Source organism: Gadus macrocephalus, chromosome 13, assembly GCF_031168955.1.
Source record: "Gadus macrocephalus chromosome 13, ASM3116895v1".
NCBI lineage: Eukaryota > Metazoa > Chordata > Actinopteri > Gadiformes > Gadidae > Gadus > Gadus macrocephalus.
The window spans coordinates 4,570,899-4,592,165 of record NC_082394.1 but is presented as its reverse complement, the minus strand read 5'-3'; the positions used below and the strand labels follow the sequence as shown (position 1 = coordinate 4,592,165).

Here is a 21,267-nt window from a genome sequence, read left to right as displayed (position 1 = left end):
CAAACCGCAGCTAACAGGAGGAGGTGTTGTGTGAGGAGGTGCTGTGTGAGGAGGTGCTGTGTGAGGAGGTGTTGTGTGAGGAGGTGTTGTGTGAGGAGGTGTTGTGTGAGGAGGTGTTGTGTGAGGAGGTGTTGTGTGAGGAGGTGTTGTGCGAGGAGGTGTTGTGCGAGGAGGTGTTGTGCGAGGAGGTGTTGTGTGAGGAGGTGTTGTGTGAGGAGGTGTTGTGTGAGGAGGTGTTGTGTGAGGAGGTGTTGTGTGAGGAGGTGTTGCGTGAGGAGGTGTTGCGTGAGGAGGTGCTGTGTGAGGAGGTGTTGTGTGAGGAGGTGTTGTGTGAGGAGGTGTTGTGTGAGGAGGTGTTGTGTGAGGAGGTGTTGTGTGAGGAGGTGTTGTGTGAGGAGGTGTTGTGTGAGGAGGTGCTGTGTGAGGAGGTGTTGTGTGAGGAGGTGTTGTGTGAGGAGGTGCTGTGTGAGGAGGTGTTGTGTGAGGAGGTGTTGTGTGAGGAGGTGTTGTGTGAGGAGGCCGGAGGAGCGTCTCACCGACGTCGGAGAGCACCTTGATGCAGGCCTCCACCGCGCCCTTCTGCACCGGGCTGAGCCAGGGGCAGTGGTAGACCCGGAACACCGCCTGCAGCAGCTGGACGAAGACCGGCTGCCGGGTCTGGGGGGAAGGGGGGGGGGGACAGGGGGGAGACGACGGGGAGGACGGGGGAAGAGATGGTGATGCACACACCATGACATAATCCTGATCAAATCACCTGCATGTGACACAAGCATGCACCTGTAGGCATCACCGCACACACACAGCCATGTGTGGACACACACACGCACACACATTAAGTCATAGACACACACACACTCTCTCACACACACACACACACACACACACACACACACACACACACACACACACACACACACACACACACACACACACACACACACACACACACACACACACACACACACACACACACACACACACAGTGCTATGAAGGGAGCCATGGTGCAGCATAGAGTGCGTTTTGTTACCCTGACAGAATGAATCCCCAAGCATCCACCAACCTGTGACCACAGGCGTATAGATAGAGGACCCAACCACACCCAGACTCACGGTCACTCGTACATTATATACCTTGATCATTTCCCCCAGCAGAGAGGCCTGCAGCAGAGGATATAGGCGGTAAGGAAACAGGCTGAACAGAGCCAGGTATTCAGGTATGCCGCATATCGTTATCATGCAGCGCAGGCTCTATTTAGGGCATCTCGACAACGTTTTCAGGCGAGAGACGATAAGCCGCTCTTATGTTCGTGAAGAGCAGGGGACACATTGCGTTGCGTAGCCGCGTGTTCCCGTATGAACGACAGAGCTCCCATGTCCAACGGATGAGAGCACCGGAACCCTTCTTCGGTCAACAGGCTTCTGTGTCTCCCCAGGGGGAAGCCTCTTGATGACGGGTGCGGGAACGTTTCACAGACTCGTGAGGGGCAGCCCAATGAACGCAAATCAAACCGGCAGCACCTCCCCTGCCCCCCCCCAGGATCCTCCGCCGGCGGCCGGGTTGATCGGAAACACGGTTCTCAGAAGCACGCGTATTTTTAGAAGCACTTGGCGCTAAAAATAAACAGCCGAGGAGGATTCGGTTCTGATGACACACGCACGTCGCACGCACTCACGCACACGCGCACACACGAACACACACACTCTGAGTGGCTGCTGGTTCAGAGCGTTGGTGAGTCGGCACACCTGCGTGCCAGTGTGTGGTCGCCCCCTGTGGTCACGCAGGGGAGGGCAGCCGGACGTTAGACGGTCCCACCAGAGGACAGGGTGACTCCTAACCATCTACCATCTGCCTGACCTCCTCCATTACCCATGATTACCCCCAGGCCCCCCACCGTCCACCTTCACGCCTCTTAAAGACACAGACTCAGCCTCTATGTCTTAACTTACTGCGTGTTAAGGGTTTAGTCCTGTGGTAACGTTTTAGTGCAGTGAATGGAGACACGCATGAAATAGATAAGAGTTCACGAGAGGGGATGATTCCTCACAATACGTTCTACGTTCATCTACTCCTCACAGGCATGCATCGCTTCAAACATTTCATTTCTTCATCAGTAGGAGAAACCAGTATTGGTGGCCATTTGGGATGACACAGAGAAGTACAGAGCCTTCTGTCGTCATGTATTCACCTGTTACCCTCGGGGTCCTTCAGGGTGAGGGATGACACAGTGAAATACTGAGCCTCTGCCCTCATGTGTTCACCTGTCACCCTGGGGGTCCTTCAGGGTGAGGGATGACACAGTGAAATACTGAGCCTCTGCCCTCATGTGTTCACCTGTTAACCTGGGTGTCAGTGAGGGAGAGGGATGACGCAGTGAACTAGAGAGCCTTCCATCCTCATGCGTTCACCTGCTAACACGGTGTCTGTGAGGGCGAGGGATGACTCAGTGAAATACCGAGCCCTCCACAGAGTCCTCATGTTTCCACCTGTTAACTGGGGGTCCGCGAGGGTGAGGGATGAAGCAGTGAACCAGAGCCTTGTGCCTTCATGTGCTCATCAATGAGGGTGAGGGGGGGCGGGGGTTTACCTGCAGGCTGGTGCTCTGGTCAGAGAAGGGCGAGCTGAAGAAGGTGGTGACGATGCTCATGACCGTCTCAGTGACGTAGCGCTCCAGCGCCGTGTCGGCGTGCTTCCGGTCGCTGGTGTTGTTGCACACCTGGCCAATGAGAGAGCAGAGGACTCAGGGGGTTAGGCTCCGGAACCCGGTTCCCTTCGGGGGTCTCTGGCGGGGTGTGGGGGCCCTTACCCTGCAGATATCCACCAGGAAGTTCTCGAAGAGCTTCCACATGTGGTTGGAGGTGTAGATCTCCTTCATCTCCACCTCCGTGTCCACGTAGCAGTGGTTCAGGAAGTTGATGTAGGCGATCTTCACCTGGAGCGGAGCGAGGTGGTTAACTCTGATCTGCTCCTGTCTGAGTCTGCCACAATCAGGATGGGCTCAGACGGGTTTCCATGAACACATGAATTCAAATAGTCCAGAAGAAACAATCATATATAATTCACACCGATAAAGTATCAAAAGTATTCTGAAACTTTACCCTACACATTCATATTCCTACACTTGGATCTGAAGAACACACTTTCATTGTATGTTGTACGTCCTTGCACTTAAAAATAGTACCTCTTATCTAAATAGCGTCTTAACCTAGATCTCTTTGTTGTATACAGGGAAAGGGTTAACCTAGCGATTGTCAGTCCTTGGCACTTGGTACTACAAACATCCTTACTGTACCGAAAGCGCTATATTGTAGATCTTTCTTCTGACCAATACTGCTAAAAGCTCTAAATCTGAAGGAACATAAGTTAATCAGCTAGCCCACACACATTGCAACCCCCCACCATTACTAAACCCCGTTCCCGTGGAAACGCCAAGGCGTCGGGGGCGCACCTCGGGGATGCAGTCCTCGTGCGTGACCACGCGTACGATGTCGTCCAGCGGCAGCAGGGAGTTGCACTTGATCTCGGTGTAGACGTTCTTGCCCTCGGTGCAGACGGCCAGCAGCTCCACCAGGTGGATGTGGTACATCAGCGCGCTGTTCTGGTCCATGCGGTCCCGCTCCGAGCGCATCATCTGCACCAGCGTCTGGAAGGAGGCGCGGTCGTTGTAGAACACCAGTACGTCCTCGCCGGCGTTCACCAGCTGGGGACACGGCGGGAGACATCAGGGTTTAGTCGGTGAGGACAGTGGTTCTCAAATGGGGGTACGCGTACCCTAAGCGGTACTTTGGAGTACTCTGACATTCTAGTTTAATTTCTAGAGAAGGAAATTTAAAAAAAAATGTGATGTGAAAGTGGTTGAAACGTAAATCTGAAAACAAGGAGAATCTGAGAGAAAGAAAGCGCATCCAGAAAGACCAAAAATGTTTTGAGCTGGTGAAGCGGGTGCTCAGCTGAAAAAATATCCTAGAGGAGGTACACTAGTAGAAAAGGTTTGAGGACCACTGGGTTAGGAGACACCTCCCGGTCATCGTGGGTGTGTGGAGAGAAGAGAGGCGGGTGGTGTTGCGGGGAGACTGGAGAGAAGGGGTGAGGGTGGAGAAGAGGGGAAGATGGAGAGAAGGGTGGAGGTCGGAGTTTGGGGGGGGAGAGTGCAGAGAAGGGGGGAGAGGCTGGTGATGGGAGGTGGGTGCAGAGTCAGACCTCGGCCATGACGATGTCCTGGCACTTCTTGATGAACTTGTTCTCCGCCTTGACGATGGTCTGCAGGAACTTGAGGTACTGCACGTTGCGGCCGTGCGTCTCGATGCAGTGGACGAAGTGCTGCACCACGCGCTCGTTGATCTCGCTGCACAGCTGGAAGTTGTTCATGAAGATGTGCTGCATGGTGATGGCCTCCAGGATCTGGAGCACGACGGAGGGGAAGACGGTTAGGAAGGTTTGGGGTTCAGAAACATGCCACTGTACAGGAGACTTCCATCTCATGGTGGCCCATCCCAGCCTATCAGAGCAGGCCCTCACCCCTGGGTTGAGGAACAGGTTGATGTGCTTGTGCAGCAGGGCTTGGTTCTGCTGGTTCCCCGCACAGAAGTTCTGCAGGAACTGGTGGGCGAGCCTCATGATGTCCTGCATACGGACGTCCTCCCCCTGGGTTCAGGACAAACGGCGGCAAGAGGTCACTCCCAGCACACAGAGATCAGTCTCCCAGTCCTCCCAGTACTCCCAGTGAGGCACACCTTCTCATAAGGGATCTGCAGCAGCTCCAGCACCACGGCGTGGGCCCCCATGTTCCTCAGCAGCCTCTGCTGCTGCTTCTTGCTCTTCCTGCCCGACAGGCCCTCCTGAACACAGAGCCGGCTGAGACGCAGCAGGATCTGAGGACACAGCGGACACACTGCGTTAGGAGAGGAGGTGGAGGGGAGGAGAGAGGTGAGAGAGGGGGAGAGGAGAGGAGAGGGGAGAGAGGAGAAGGGAGAGGAGGGGAGAAGAGTAGGAGAGAGGGGAGGAAAGGAGAGGGGAGAGAGGGAGAGGAGAGAGGGAAGAGGAGGGGAGAGGAGTGAGGGGAGGAGAGGGGGGAGAAGAGAAGGGAGAGGAGGGGAGAAGAGTAGGAGAGAGGGGAGGAGAGGAGAGGGGAGAGAGGGAGAGGAGAGAGGGAAGAGGAGGGGAGAGGAGTGAGGGGAGGAGAGGGGGGAGAGGAGAGCTCAGAGTGTCTGTGTGATGGATTATCTGTTTACCTCTTTCACCACCCTGTAGTTGTAGCTGCTGGTGGTCTCTGGTTTCTTTGGTTTTTCTGAGGCGCCCGATTCCCCCTGCAGACCAACAACCACATCAGCTTTAGAAGACAAGAAACGCTGGACCTCAAAGCCACCATTAAACACCGTGGAAGGATAACATTATGACCAAGTGTGTGTGCCTCAGATGAACGTAATAATACACCCTACTGTAATCACTTTATCAAAGCCGAAGGACATCATATTCATAGTCAAATCTTTGAAAATCTGGGTGTAGATATTTGCGATCAGCTCGAGCCCAGAGGACCCCGGCAACCTCCACCAGGACCCCGATCAGCCAGCCCAGGAGCTCCCCCACCCCACCTTCTTGTGGTCGGACTCGCTCGCCAGCAGCTCCCCCCCGTCCAGACCCTCGTCCGGACCCTGCCGCTTGTACACCCACAGCTCCGACTTCTCCACGATGGAGCGCAGTTGGTCCAGGTCCGACTTGATCTGCTTGTAGTTCTCCACGTCCTGGCTGGTCACCAGCAGCTGGACCTGAGGGGGGGAGGGGCACCAGTGACCGAGCCATTCATGTCTCCATCACAAAGAACGCCAAGCTTATGACCGAGCCATTCATGTCTCCATCACAAAGAACGCCAAGCTTATGACCGAGCCATTCATGTATTCATCGCAAGCTAAGACTATGACCGAGCCATTCATGTATTCACCAGAAGCTAAACTTATGACTGTGCCATTCATGTATTCATCGCAAGCTAAGACTATGACCGAGCCATTCATGTATTCACCAGAAGCTAAACTTATGACTGTGCCATTCATGTATTCATCGCAAGCTAAGCTTATGACCGAGGCAGCCATGTGTTGGTCACAGACCTGCTTGAAGGCCTGCAGCACCTCCTGCCGCTGGCTGAAGTGCCTGAAGAGCAGGTGGAGCGCGCGGGACACAAGCGGAGGGTAGTCGTGCATAGTGAGGTGGAGCAGCACCCGCAGGAAGGTGCGGCCCCCCTGGTCGTCCAGGTCTAGGGGGGTGTTCTCCTCACTGGGGGGGCGCACACACACACACACAGGCGCACACACACACAGGCGCACACACACAGGCATGCACACACAGGCGCACACACACACACACACACACACAGGCATGCACACACACGCACGCACGCGCGCACACGCACACACACACACACACACACACACACACACACACACACACACACGACAACCGAATCATTGCCTAACCGGCCCTAATGTCCATTAAGTCAAGAGTTTTTGTGGGTGTTTGAGGTAGAACGTCGTCCTTACCTTCCTCCGAAGATCCCTTCAGCCTGCTCTTCTATCTGCTCGAAGTCCAGCGCTCCTGAAAAACGAGGGACACGTAAAGATAAGTACCCCAAGGGGCTTCAGATCAACGGGTCTCAGTGATCACTCTCACTCTGTCACTAGTGATCACTCTGACTTTGTCCCCACGTAGTGAGAGTTAGTTCATCACTTCGTTCCTCTGGGACGGAAATGGCAGCCATTTTCATAACCAATTAATTTGATCGGATGTATTTACAATATCTTAATAAACAAAATCATATGTAGCAGTAGGAACTACAGCATTCGGACCAATTATTTCATTAAACCTAATCAATCATTAATTGCATTGTTTTGGCCAGGGGAGCCGTCTTGCCAACGAGGGCAAAGGGGGAGTGGCCAGTGCCCGTGTAGCCCCGCCCCCGCAGCACTGACCTGGCATGTTGCTGGGTCCCTCGGCCGTTACCCCGGCAACCGACAGCTCATTCTGGGAGTTGCTCTCATCAAACTCCCGCTTGAAGATGGAGAGCAGGCAGGAGATCCTGTAGTCCAGACGCACGTTGAGGATGAACTGCAGGAGGCAGCGGAGAGGAAGGAGGCTCTTTAAGAATAACATTCTCTAGGAGACGGGGGTCCGAATCCACCAGGCTAGACCCCTCTCCTGCTCTAACAAGGCGCTCAAACATTCACATTCAGCCTTCTTCTTAGTTTCTCTTTTACATTGTAGTGGAACGTCTTGGACACTAGGGACGTTGTCGAAACCCAATGCATCAGGATCATGATGTGCATGTCAACAAAGTGTAAAGGGGAGTACGTTAACGAGGTGCTAAGAGGAGCATGGTAACAAGGTGTTAACGAGGTTCAGAGAGGTGCATGTTCTCCAGGAAGCATCTTCGGCTGTGTCTCCTGTAGAGCCCCAATGGATGTAGAGAGGAGCATGGGCTGAAGATGGCATCTCCTGCTTCACCTGTAGAACCCCAATGCATCACGGCTATGATGGGCCTGGTTTCGTTAACGAGGTGTAGAGAGGTGCACGGTAACGAGGTGTCAACGAGATGTACAGAGGTGCATGTTAACGAGGTTTAGAAAGGAGCATGTTAACGAGGTGTCAACGCGATGTACAGAGGTGCATGTTAACGAGATGTACAGAGGTGCATGTTAACGAGATGTACAGAGGTGCATGTTAACGAGGTGTACACAGGTGTCTGTTAACGAGGTGTTAACGAGGTGTCAAGAGGACGGGCTCCAGAAGGTATGTTCTCCTGCCTCACCTGCAGGATCTCGATGATCTTCAGCTTGGTGTCCATCACCAGGATGTCCTGCTTCTCCGGCTCCACCTGCGACTTGGCCGTCTCTCCGTCGGGGGCGGAGGCCGGCGTGCTGGGGATGAAGCCGCCGCCCCTGAGCACCACCTGCGTCATGAGCTCCCCCACGCCGTGGATGGAGCGCATGACGTTGCTGCCTACACACACAGTCACAGTAAGGGTCCGCGCACGCACACACACTCACACAAAAACGCTCAGGAAGGTCATGACATGTGCACACAGACACAAACATGTCATTTAGATCCTGTCTGTTGCCCCCTGACTCTGACACATTACAGCTTAATTACAAGGGAGACGTTGGAGTCAATTACATTAGAAGGTCTGCCTGCACTGATTCATGATAGGAGTTATCAAACGACGGACAGACCTCTCTATTTATATGTATAAATAAATCTATCTATCTATCTGTATATATCAAATAACACAAAATCACAAGATAAATGTCCATTTTATTTTCTTATTAAAAAATATATTTGTTAAAAAGATAGAAAAACAAAGTCAAATATTCCTTCATAGGGGTTGAGACACACACAAATGCGCACACACACACACACACACACACACACACACACACACACACACACACACACACACACACACACACACACACACACACACACACACACACACACACACACACACACACACACACACACACACCTTTGGCCTCGTCACCCTTCTCCGTCTTGTTGAAGGGGAAGGAGGTGTTGGTGTGGACGCAGTCCAGGATGGCCAGCAGGATCTTGGTCAGCCTCAGCAGGTCGCTGAAGTTGTAGAACCCAAAGTAGATCAGGTTCCTCGCCAGGTTCACCACCTGATCAGGAGGGAACACAGAGAATCAAGACCCGCTCAGACAGACGTGGGTCTGACGGAACATCTGAGCAGACGGGCGGGACCAGGGGAGAGAAGGTAAAACCAGGAAAACCAGGAGAAGGTCAGAGGAAAACCAGGAGAAGGTCAGAGGAACATCAGGAGAAGGTCAGAGGAACACCAGGAGAACCTCAGAGGAACACTGTACCTCGAAGGTCAGCTTGTTCTTCTCCTTGTCGGCGAAGGGGAAGCTCTGGCTGACCACGTCCCTCAGGTAGTTCTCCACGAACTCCATCGTCTGGCAGAAGCGCTCCTTGATCTCGTCCTTCGACGTGCCGTCGTTGTCATAGCTACGAACGGATAAAAGAATGGACCAATGAAGTTCCCCCTTTTCTCTCAAATAGGCACAGCGTAATTCAAGGGCCTCCATGTCGCCCCTCTAGCTGCTGAGTCAAGGTGGTGCGAGATGCATGGAGCGGTGGGATCATCATCTGGCTGAGGAACACAGACACGGAGGCTGTGGACTTCGAGACCAGACCCAGAACCTTGAGTCTGGAAGTCTAACCCCCCAGCATCTACACTAGCCTGCCCCCCCCCCCCCATCCCCGTCATATGGTTTTATTAACTGTAATATAATCATCTGTACCCCCCCCACCCCTCACATATCATCTGTAACCCGTAGCTCTGTATTTATGGACACATTAACATGATATAATCATCTGTACCCAGTAGGTCTGTATTTATGGACACATGAACATGATATAATCGTCTGTACCCAGTAGGTCTGTATTTATGGACACATGAAAATGATATAATCATCTGTACCCAGTAGGTCTGTGCTTGTGGCTACATGAACATGATATAATCATCTGTACCCCGTAGGTCTGTGCTTGTGGCTACATGAACATGATATAATCATCTGTACCCAGTAGGTCTGTATTTATGGAAACATGAACATGATATAATCATCTGTACCCCGTAGGTCTGTGCTTGTGGCTACATGATGGCGGCGTCACTCACTCATCGATGGCGATCTGCGAGGGGATCTCGGACCAGAGCCGGGCGTACTTGACGGGCGTGACCTGCTCCTGGGGGTCGCGGTCCACGTGCATGTGCAGCATCATGCGGCAGAAGGAGGCGCGCAGGTCGTAGGGCAGGTCCTCGTCGGACATGCAGCGCAGGATCAGGTCCACGTCCAGCTGGCCCGAGATCTTGTTGATGGCCAGGTACTGGCGGTCCAGACACATGCGGGCAAACAGGTTCAACTGGTACCTGAGGGACAGAACCCAACACAGGTTCAGCTGGTGAGGACCACAACACAACACAGGTTCAACTGGTACCTGAGGACCACAACACAACACAGGTTCAGCTGGTACCTGAGGAACACAACACAACACAGGTTCAACTGGTACCTGAGGACCACAACACAACACTGGTTCAACTGGTACCTGAGGACCACAACACAACACTGGTTCAACTGGTACCTGAGGACCACAACACAACACTGGTTCAACTGGTACCTGAGGACCACAACACAACACAGGTTCAGCTGGTACCTGAGACCGGGAAAGTAGTGAACACGTGTGTAAAATGTTCACCACACCTCCAGTCACCCCAGGGTAATGGGGAACACGTGTCAGGCGCTCTGTTCACCACAGCCTCAGACACCACCATGGTAATGGTGGACACTAGGGATGCAAACAATTAATCGATTATCGATTAATGGTCGATAAGAGATTACTCGATTAAAATAAATTACTTGCAATTAATCGCATTTTTTACCCGTAATTCCCCAACCGTCCACGTGAGGGCGCGCTTGACGCCAGACGTACTTGACGCACACGCGGGAACACAAGCGGGAACACAAGCGGGAACACAAGCGAAGCAGGACAAGACAAACGAAAAGCGGGACACTGACACGATGAAGAGGGCAAAACGGAGTGCAGTATGGAGCCACTTTAAGTTGGTTAATGACGACAAAGACGCCAAATGCACAATATGTGGAAGTATTTTAAAGTACCTCAACTAAACGACTTCGTTGAATTACCACCTAAATGTGTCACATTCAGAAGGAAATTCAGCTTCTCAGAAGAATTGCCGCTTATCAATTAATCGATCATCGATCGATAAGATGAAACAACTATCGATTAATGAATTACTCGATAATTTGCATCCCTAGTGGACACGGGTGTAAAACGTTGGCCACAGCTCCAGCCACCCACCAGGGTATTGGTGGAACATGTTTGTGAAGCCTTCTGCTCACCACAGCTTCAGACGCCACCAGGTTCAGGGTGAACGCGTGTGTGAAGCCTTCTGCTCACCACAGCTTCCGACCCCACCAGGTTCAGGGTGAACGCGTGTGTGAAGCCTTCTGCTCACCACAGCTTCCGACGCCACCAGGTTCAGGGTGAACGCGTGTGTGAAGCCTTCTGCTCACTGCAGCAGCAGAAGGAGCGCGGGGAGGTCACCTGTAGTAGCTGATCACCTCCTGGTCCTCCTTCTGGTCCTCCTTGGCGTCCTGGGCCAGCTCCCGGATGCTCTTGCTGCGCACCTCCTTGTTGCGGTCCTTCCAGAAGAGCCACACCTCCTCCTCGTCCTCCTCCGACTCCACCGAGCTCTCCCCGATCGACGCCCCCTCGATCTCGAACCGGGACAGCACCAGTCTGCAGGGGGGAGCCGGGTCAGGAACCGCTCACTAGAACCCACAGGGCCGGGTTAGGAACCGCTCACTAGAACCCACAGGGCCGGGTTAGGAGCCGCTCACTAGAACCCACAGGGCCGGGTTAGGAACCGCTCACTAGAACCCACAGAGCCGGGTTAGGAACCGCTCACTAGAACCCACAGAGCCAGGTTAGGAACCGCTCACTAGAACCCACAGAGCCGGGTTAGGAACCGCTCACTAGAACCCACAGAGCCGGGTTAGGAACCGCTCACTAGAACCCACAGAGCCGGGTTAGGAACCGCTCATTAGAACCGACAGGGCCATGTTAGGAACCGCTCACTAGAACCCACAGAGCCGGGTTAGGAACCGCTCACTAGAACCCACAGGGCCGGGTTAGGAACCGCTCACTAGAACCCACAGAGCCGGGTTAGGAACCGCTCACTAGAACCCACAGAGCCGGGTTAGGAACCGCTCACTAGAACCCACAGAGCCGGGTTAGGAACCGCTCTCCTGACCACACAGAGTGGGGTTAGGAACAGTTCTCTGACCTCTGGACCTCAAAGACAGCTGGTGCCATTACGTGTTTAAACCGGTTCATTTTGTATTGCTACTGTTCCACACTGGCTTTGGCTCCAGCTGTAACCTCATGCTGATCAGGATGCATCTAGCACCTCGTATTAGGTCAAATTAAGTAGGTTTAAACTGGGTAGTTAATCATACATTGGATGGAATATGTATCATATTGAACTGATTCTAGAAGAGACACTTATGTCCAGCTCTCCAAGCCGTCAGTACTTTGTTTTGGTTCTTAAACTTGATAAAGAAACGTCTACATCGCACATTCCATGTCAACAAGGGTGGAAAACGAATCTGGTTTGTTTCGACCTTCCTGTGACACGGTCCTCAGAATCTGAGCTTCTCAGAAGGAGGAACCGAGAGTTGACGACCAGACCGGGTCTGCCAGGAAGGAGTGAGGAAGAGGGGGGAGGATGCGGGAGGAAGTGGGGGAGCCGTACTTGGTCTCGATGAGGATGTCCCCGTTGGTCGGGTCCAGCACTGCGTTGCAGATCAACTCCTGGGTCACCGGGATGGACTTGTTCATGGAGACGCACAGGTCCGAGAGGTAGTCCAGGAACCTGGGACACACACACACACACACACACACACACACACACACACACACACACACACACACACACACACACACACACACACACACACACACACACACACACACACACACACACACACACACACACACACAGAGTGAGAAACCCTCCTTAAAAACCACCAGACTCTAATTATCACATCCAGAGAAACAGTTTCATGGAAGTCCCAACAATGGCAGCTTTCTATGTTCTGACTGCGCTTCCTGGTTGGCGACCGGACATTCCTGAGACCACCAGGCAGCCATTAGCCGTCCTGCAGGAGAGACCGCTGTACACGTCACAGAATCAGGCCATCACGCGCCTCCATCTGGCTTTGATCTCCTGCTGGCTTTGATCTCCTTCTGGTCTTGACCTCAGACACTGAGCGCTTACCGCCACAGAGTCTGAGGGGAGACACGTTCACATGTATAACGTGGACGGTTTTAAAGGACCGGACACACTGAGGCGTGTGGTTTGTGGTCAACGTACGCAATATCAAATGTGTAGTTACCGCACGCGCACACGCACACGCACACGCACACACACACACACACACACACACACGTGTTAATCTACAGCCTTTGTTAATGTGCTCATCAATAGGTGAGCACATTAAATCCTTAGTGTGGTAACCAGGACCCCCTGTCACCATTAGCCCCCCCCAGTCACCAGTAGGACCCCCCAGGTAACCAATAGGACCCCCAGGTAACCAATAGGACCCCCAGTCACCAGTAGCACCCCAAGGTCACCAATAGCACCCCAAGGTCATCAATAGGACTCCCAGTCCCCAATAGGACCCCCAACCACCAGTCAGGACCCTGGTCACCAGGAGGACCCCCCCCCCCCCGGTCACCAGTGGACCCCCGGGCAGCACCTGGGCTCGCGGTTCTTGCGGACCAGGCTGACGAAGGTGTCTATCTCGGCGGCAGTGATGTGTTTCTCCAGCAGCTTGCGGTTGTTGTGCAGCAGGGCGGTGATGGTGTCCTCGGCCAGCACGTCGTAGCCGATCTGCTTCTGCATGAAGCGGAACTGCTTGGCGATGTACTCCTGTACACACACACACACACACACACACACACACACACACACACACACACACACACACACACACACACACACACACACACACACACACACACACACACACACACACACACACACACACACACAACACACGCAGCTTAATCACAAGGGAGCCGCGCGCTTGAATCCCGTGTGTATGACCTTGTGGTTGTCTGTGGGGATAAATAAAGCAAACATGTTGTTGCACTTTTACAGAGAAGGACAGAATTGTATTTATTTTTTTACCCGATTATTCTTCCCCATAAGCTACTTGGACTACTTTGCATATTTGTGATTGAGGAGGAATCTCAATAAGTTTCAATGAGTTTAGAGCTTCATCATTCGTCGCGTCACAGCGACGAATGATGCACAGTTTCAGACCTTTCTAGTACCCCGGTTATTCTGAATGAAAACTGAAAGGCCTTCTACCACGGATCAGCGTCCTCAAATATATTAACGTGCAAAACACAATCTGTGTGGATCATCCTAAACAACCCCACACTTGACATCAGATCTAACCTTGGACAGATTAGATCTGGTTAGGGTCAACATGAGAACCAGGTCTGGTTCTACAGACCTGGTTCTAACGTCCTGGTTCTACAGACCTGGTTCTACAGACCTGGTTCTACAGACATGGTTCTACAGACTTGGTTCTAACGTCCTGGTTCTACAGACCTGGTTCTACAGACCTGGTTCTACAGACCTGGTTCTCCAGACCTGGTTCTACAGACATGGTACTACAGCCCTGGTTCTAACGTCCTGGTCCTACAGACCTGGTTCTAACGTCCTGGTTCTACAGCCCTGGTTCTAACGTCCTGGTTCTCCAGACCTGGTTCTAACGTCCTGGTTCTACAGCCCTGGTTCTAACATCCTGGTTCTACAGACCTGGTTCTACAGACCTGGTTCTAACGTCCTGGTTCTACAGACCTGGTTCTAACGTCCTGGTTCTACAGACCTGGTTCTACAGACCTGGTTCTACAGACCTGGTTCTAACGTCCTGGTTCTAACGTCCTGGTTCTACAGACCTGGTTCTACAGACCTGGTTCTCCAGACCTGGTTCTACAGACATGGTACTACAGCCCTGGTTCTAACGTCCTGGTTCTACAGACCTGGTTCTAACGTCCTGGTACTACAGCCCTGGTTCTAACGTCCTGGTTCTACAGACATGGTACTACAGCCCTGGTTCTAACGTCCTGGTTCTACAGACCTGGTTCTTGCGGTAGTCCTGTTGCGAGTGGCGCAGCACGCGGTAGCACAGGCGGCAGATGTGGCGGAAGGGCGCGTGGCGCTGGTCGGCCAGCTCCTCCAGCCGCAGCATGGGCCCGTCGCCGCTGTCCGTAAACGGGGCCTGAAGGAGCTTGAAGATCTGCACACAACACGCATGACGGGGGTCACCCCAGGGACAGACATGACAAGAAACACGCATGACCAGGGACACGCATGATAACCAGGTCACCGCAAGCCGGAGCTACGTCGGCCTGAAGGGGACAGCTTTCTGACAGATGTCTCAGGACAGATCATTAATTTGTTTTAGAAGGTGTTTGAGGAGAATGACGGACAACAACATGAGCCAAGGCTCCTACCTGCTTCAGGATGTTCTGCTCCCTCATGAGCTTCTGTCGCTCTCGGTTGGGCTTGTTGACCATGATCTCCAGGACGTCCTGTCCGTTGTTGGGGATGTCCACCACAAAGAACACCAGGTCTTCCAGGAGCTTGGTCACGGCTCTGGATGGACGAGCGCATTCACACTTGTTTCAGTCTTACAGCTTCCCTTCATCATATCATACCTCGCTTTAACCTTTGTGTGCAGAAGTGGTGAGCTTTGGTGCAGAGCTGCGTGTGTGTACCTCCGCTCGTTCTGCGTGATGGTTCCTTTCTCCAGCTTGCCAGCGATGGAAGCCAGAACTTTACTTGCATCGTTGGCGAAGTCCAGGTCGCGGACCTCTGCTGGGGACACGGGGACAATGGCGAAGGCCTCCTTGTCCTCCTTCAGGGTCGAGGTGCCGATCTGGAAAAACACAAATAGAAACACAGAATCAATGCACTGCATTCATCAGCTATTTATATCTGACCGCCATCAGCAAATACAATGAGGAGGATCTACAAAATGCAGTACTCACATGTTGTACTATTGAGACAGAACTACAACATAATGTACTCACTTGTTGCTCTCAAGTGAGGAGGTTCTCAACATGTTCTACAGTTTAGGAGGTTCTCCAATATGTTGTTACACAGTGAGGAGGTTCCCAACATGTTCTACAGTTTAGGAGGTTCTCCAACATGTTATACAGTGAGGAGGTTCTCAACATGTTCTACAGTGAGGAGGATCTCAACATGTTGTTCTACAGTTAGGAGGTACTCAACATGTTGTTATACAGTGAGGAGGTTCTCAACATATTGTTATACAGTGAGGAGATTCTCAACATGTTGTTCTACAGTGAGGAGGTTCTCTACATGTTGTTAAACAGTGAGGAGGTTATCCTCCAACAGTGAGGAGGTTCTCAACATGTGGTTCTACAGTGAGGAGGTTCTCTAACATGTGGACTCACATGTGGCTCTACAGTGAGGAGGTTCTCAACATGTGGTTCTACCGTGAGGAGGTTCTCCAACATGTGGACTAACATGTGGCAGTGAGGAGGTTCTCAACATGAGGACTCACGTGCAGCATGACAGGCTTCTCCTCGTCCTTGTCGATGGGCTGGTTGGTGCTGTGGACCCAGGTGTTGGTGCACAGGTGTCTGAGCCGCACGTACGAGTTCCTGGGAGGACGCCGGACACAGACAGGCAGGCAGACAGACACGTTTAAATGGTTAATCTCACCAGAACCTACCCAGTAGAAGCATCCCAGCTCATCCTCTCATGATTAGTCCTTTAGACCTTCAGTCCTTCAGTAATTTAGACCTCTAGACCTTCAGTCCTTTAGACCTTCAGTACTTCAGTACTTCAGTACTTCAGTCCTTTAGACTTCTAGACCTTCAGTCCTTTAGACCTTCAGTACTTCAGTACTTCAGTACTTCAGTCCTTTAGACTTCTAGACCTTCAGTCCTTTAGACCTTCAGTAATTCAGTACTTCAGTACTTCAGTCCTTTAGACTTCTAGACCTTCAGTCCTTTAGACCTTCAGTAATTCAGTACTTCAGTACTTCAGTCCTTTAGACTTCTAGACCTTCAGTCCTTTAGACCTTCAGTACTTCAGTACTTCAGTCCTTTAGACTTCTAGACCTTCAGTCCTTTAGACCTTCAGTACTTCAGTACTTCAGTCCTTTAGACCTTCAGTCCTTCGGTAATTTAGACCTTTAGACCTTCAGTCCTTTAGACCTTCAGTCCTTCAGTAATTTAGACCTTTAGTCCTTCAGACCTTCAGCCCTTTAGACCTTCAGTCATTTAGTCTGCTAATTGAGTCGATAGTAAAGAGTAAATTAATTTCAAGCGTTACATGTCCAACGCTCAGGGCCTTCCTCGGCTCTACTCCATCAGAGCCCTGCAGGTAAAGGAGATGAGGGAAGGGGAGCAGGACTCAAAACCTCCAGCACTAAGCACCATCCTTCAGACTTCAAATCAAAATGGATTGGAGGAAGTTTGATAATGGCTGCCTGTCAGAGATTACCCTCTTTGAATGATTTAATTTTCCTATTATCTGGGAGGTCTTTCATCTGTTGTTACACACTTAGCCAATCAAGATATTCAAAATAATTGCCATGCTCCGCTCAATCTAAACCCCCTGAAGGCAGGCCTTCTGAACGTAGCTAGACACTAGAGTATAGGGCCTTCATGTCTTTAAGAAAGTGGAACATTGTCTCTTTCTTCTGTTTTCTTTCACATTCTATCCCTAATAGGGAAACTCCGCCACGGCCACATCGACCTTGTCGCCCACGCAACCTCTGGTTCCGCTTGGTCGTCAGGGCGATCACATGGTGCGATCGCCTTTATGACCGCCTCAACAACGTTGATCCACCCAGACTCCCAGAAGAGGGCCTTCTGAGAATCTCATTAGGTTTTAAAACGCCTTTGTAATCAAATCAACTGTTAACTTAATCCATACCAATCCATTTATTAAAAGGAACCTCTGGTAAAAAAAAATATTTTACAAGCAAGAAACAAGAAATACAAAATCTCAAATATCTACTCCGAGTTTACCTGCCTTTTTATTTACTTTTAACACCTTTTACATCAACCACTGAGACCCACAGTGAGGGCGAGTGTGAATGAATGAATGAATGAATGAATGAATGAATGAATGAATAACAGCAGTAATCTCGTTCTGTGCTGCGGTGCAGCTGCTATGGCTGGGATGCCAACAGGTCTGCGCCCCATTAAAGACGCCGGGTTTTACTGGGAATGGATTCAAAAGGTTTCCTTTATGTTCGATTCTACACGCATACCGCAGCCTCAGCACGAGTGTGCCGTATGCGTGTGAGGTATGCGGTGCTGTGCTCTTGTGCAGTGCACGTGGGCAGCGCGCGTGGGCTGTGTGCGTGTGCAGTGTGCGTGTGCTATGTGCGTGTGCAGTGTGCGCGTGGAGATCACCATCGGTATGCATGCATGAGTCTGAAAGAGGAAGGAGGACTTTCCCCCAAACAAAGCCTGAATCATTTCCCATGAGGGCACTTGAGGATGGGACCTGATTAGACCCCTTTCCCGTCCCGGGAGCCGTACCTGGGCACCAGGGAGTCCCCCCCCCTCAGGGTGGTGGGGTCCAGCTCGAAGATGGACGAGATGTCGTTCCCGTCTGGCACCGACACCAGCGTGTACATGACCTTGTCCTGGATGTTCCTCAGACGCGCCCGCAGAACGTCCTGCTCAGAGTCCAGCTGGAGGGGAGGCACAAGGCTCTCAGGACCTGGTCTACACAGGTCCTGCTCTCAGGACCAGGACCAGAGACAGGTCTAGACCTCAGGACCAGGACTAGGTCCTGCTCTCAGGACCAGGACCAGAGACGGGACTAGACCGGTCCTTCTCCCAGGACCAAACCTGAGACAGGTCCTGCCCGCAGGACCAGGACCCGAGACTGGTCTAGACAGGTCCTGCTCTCAGGACCCGAGACAGGTCTAGTCCATCGCTCTATCTTAGAGAACGTCTGGGGAAGACCCCCGGCCTTGCGGACCGACTGCTCTCACTTGTTCACGCATGAACACACAGGGAGAGAATTAAACATCTAATTTCATAGGACTTCCGCCCCTCTAATGGAGCGCCTGCCTATAATTCATCACGGTCGTGATTCAATTAGCCGTCGCTGGATGAGGGAGAGTTGTAGTATTTATAGCGTCATGTGCCAAGGGCATTTCCAGAGCCAAACCGCTGTGATGGACTAGAATAAAGCAGCAGTTAAAAAATGTACAAAAAAAACTACATTTTGGCTCACATTACAAGAAATACCAAAATACTGGCGTGTCCCCAGTCACATGGGAACATTGCCAATTGCGTGAAATATCACATGTCATCACATATTCGACATCATGTATCCATCTCTTTATGAATGCATAGTAATGAATCTTATTTTCTTATCTTATCTTATATTCATCGCTGCACAAGTTCTTTGAGTATTTCTATTGCTTGGTTTTCTGTTTTGTCCCTTTTCAGACATTTAGCAAGAACGCAGAATGAAACATTTCAAACAAACACAAAGCCTTGTGTGTTTACTATATAGTATATAATCAGTTAAAGGCTACCATCTACTGGCCAGAGAGCCGCAGACCACAGCTTTAGATCAACAGTGCCACCTTCTGGTGGAGAACCGTTACTACCCCACATTGAATGAAGCATGAATCAACCGAAACTGAGATCATGAATCAACAGAGAGTGTACATACAGCTTGGCGTGACTCGAGGCATTCCTCTTCGTAGTCCGGGTTCACCTGGAGACAGATAAGAGAAGGAGGGTGAGGGACAGGTGTGGTGTGACACCGGGGCTGTGAAGAGGTGCTCAGTGTGAACTCACCTCTGCTGCCAGGTAGTGTCCGGTCGCCAGGTGTTTGAACCGGAACAAACTGTTCCAGTAGCCGGCCCCGCCACGGCATGGGTCGTGTTGGACCACCTGAGGACAGCACGACCCCGTAGTTAAAGAGACTTAAAGACGTTTTAGACACGCTAAGAGCCCTTAAAACCGGGCGTAAGTAGTGAACCGGGGGAGAGACAGAGAGCCAGCAACCAAGAAAAACGCTAACTTAAAAATATAAATTGATAAATTATCACATTTACATTTGTCTGAAGAAAGAGAAACAACAATATCTCGCTGTCGGTACAGTAAGGATGTTCATAAAACCAAGTGCCAAGCACTTACAGTTGCAAGGTAGAAAGATAGCGAGGATACACAATGCTAAGTTATTTATTAATTATTAGTATCATAATAAAGCAAGAGCCGAGCATTGTTTCAGACCTCCCATATCTACGCTACTGATTATGTGTCATAAATCTCACAAAGCGATCAGAGTGCATTTTAGGTTTTTGTTGTTCAACCCTGTTCCTCACCTCCACCTCCCACAATGCCTTGCTGCTGGTGGCCGAGGTGGCCGACTGCCTCCCGGTGGTCCGCAGGAACACGTACTGCTTCTTCCGGTGGTCGTCGCACGTCAGGAACTTCTCCTGCTCGGCGTGGAACAGCCGCACCACGTCGCCCTGGCAACGCCGCAACAGAACCACTTGGTTACCGGAATGTTCCGGTGGTTTGTGCTGCATGTTAAGAGACGGGTGTACCGGTTGTACTGGGAACCACAGGAGGGACAGCCGCGATGCGGGGAGGGAGACGTACCCCTTTCAGTACCACCTCCTGGTTGTCGCCCCACTTCATGAACAGGACGATCTTCCAGCTGGTGTTGCAGTTGACGGAGTTCACCTGAAACAGGACGGAGGAGTCCGTCACACACAGGAGGCCCAGAGAGCATCTCGCCGGGGGAACGAGGACAAGCGGTCCGCGGGTGTGAAGGTGACGTAAAGACCGGGCAGGAGTAAATGTTAAATGGTAAATGGCTGTAATTATAAAGCGCGTTTCTAACCAGTGCCCACTGAAAGCGCTGTACAACGCTGCCTAACATTCACCCATTCATGGACCCATTCACACACCGACGGCGGTGCCAGCCACGCACGGCGACAGCCAGCTCGTTAGGGAGAAGTTAGGGAGAGGTGCTGCTATGTGACTGTTGGAGGAACCAAGTCTAACAATTGTACTCTTGCACTTGTACATAAGGTGTATTAAATCGGAAACTCTGAATTGCCAGCCAACCCGCTCTCCCTCCTGAGCCACATGCCGCCACTACTGCTGCGAGGACGTCGGTTATCAACTGAGGAATAAGAAGAGAGGGCCGGTTCACGATGAAACGGCGCCGCAACCGACAGATTGAGGGCCAGGAATAGTCTCCTCGCTCTCCGACGCCCACACGCTCGGATCAAACAAGGAGGGCTGCGGAGACGCACCTCGTTGCATCCCGGGTTGTCCACCAGCTGGTGGGTGCTGGCGTGCAGCGGCTGGCCGGCGTTGACCGGGTTCAGCACCACCTTGTCCCCGATCACCACCTGCCAGCGGACCGGGGGACAGAAACACTCTAGTTAGTATCACTGAAGATGATCATCAGCCCAAAGTGTCCAGAGGTGCGTATCTTTCGAGGATTTTATTTGTTGTACGTAGGAGACGGTCCAGTTTACATTCAAACCACCTGCAGGGTACTAGGCCTATAATCTGGAGGAGGAGAACTAGCTATCCTCCACGGTCGCTGCCAGGCTGCGTTGGAGACCTGCTCTCTGGGG

General features: G+C 51.9%; 1 protein-coding gene across 1 annotated transcript in view; it reads right to left on the bottom strand.

Moving 5' to 3' along the window:
* The window catches only part of itpr1a (inositol 1,4,5-trisphosphate receptor, type 1a), a 72,695-nt gene that overhangs the window by 38,093 nt on the left and 13,335 nt on the right, over positions 1-21,267 (bottom strand). The window contains exons 7-35 of the mRNA XM_060069922.1: positions 20,938-21,036; positions 20,276-20,359; positions 19,996-20,142; positions 19,466-19,561; positions 19,338-19,382; positions 18,185-18,339; positions 16,189-16,288; positions 15,377-15,537; positions 15,113-15,254; positions 14,737-14,895; positions 13,342-13,514; positions 12,336-12,455; positions 11,126-11,320; positions 9,678-9,929; positions 8,866-9,007; positions 8,508-8,661; positions 7,794-7,984; positions 6,958-7,093; positions 6,529-6,583; positions 6,100-6,265; positions 5,590-5,763; positions 5,230-5,304; positions 4,732-4,869; positions 4,517-4,642; positions 4,199-4,399; positions 3,447-3,698; positions 2,805-2,930; positions 2,586-2,714; positions 537-657 (exon numbers count right to left, since the gene is read on the bottom strand). Of these exons, the coding sequence (XP_059925905.1) occupies positions 537-657; positions 2,586-2,714; positions 2,805-2,930; positions 3,447-3,698; positions 4,199-4,399; positions 4,517-4,642; positions 4,732-4,869; positions 5,230-5,304; positions 5,590-5,763; positions 6,100-6,265; positions 6,529-6,583; positions 6,958-7,093; positions 7,794-7,984; positions 8,508-8,661; positions 8,866-9,007; positions 9,678-9,929; positions 11,126-11,320; positions 12,336-12,455; positions 13,342-13,514; positions 14,737-14,895; positions 15,113-15,254; positions 15,377-15,537; positions 16,189-16,288; positions 18,185-18,339; positions 19,338-19,382; positions 19,466-19,561; positions 19,996-20,142; positions 20,276-20,359; positions 20,938-21,036 (4,114 nt within the window). The remainder of the gene's footprint in view (positions 1-536; positions 658-2,585; positions 2,715-2,804; positions 2,931-3,446; positions 3,699-4,198; positions 4,400-4,516; positions 4,643-4,731; positions 4,870-5,229; positions 5,305-5,589; positions 5,764-6,099; positions 6,266-6,528; positions 6,584-6,957; positions 7,094-7,793; positions 7,985-8,507; positions 8,662-8,865; positions 9,008-9,677; positions 9,930-11,125; positions 11,321-12,335; positions 12,456-13,341; positions 13,515-14,736; positions 14,896-15,112; positions 15,255-15,376; positions 15,538-16,188; positions 16,289-18,184; positions 18,340-19,337; positions 19,383-19,465; positions 19,562-19,995; positions 20,143-20,275; positions 20,360-20,937; positions 21,037-21,267) is intronic.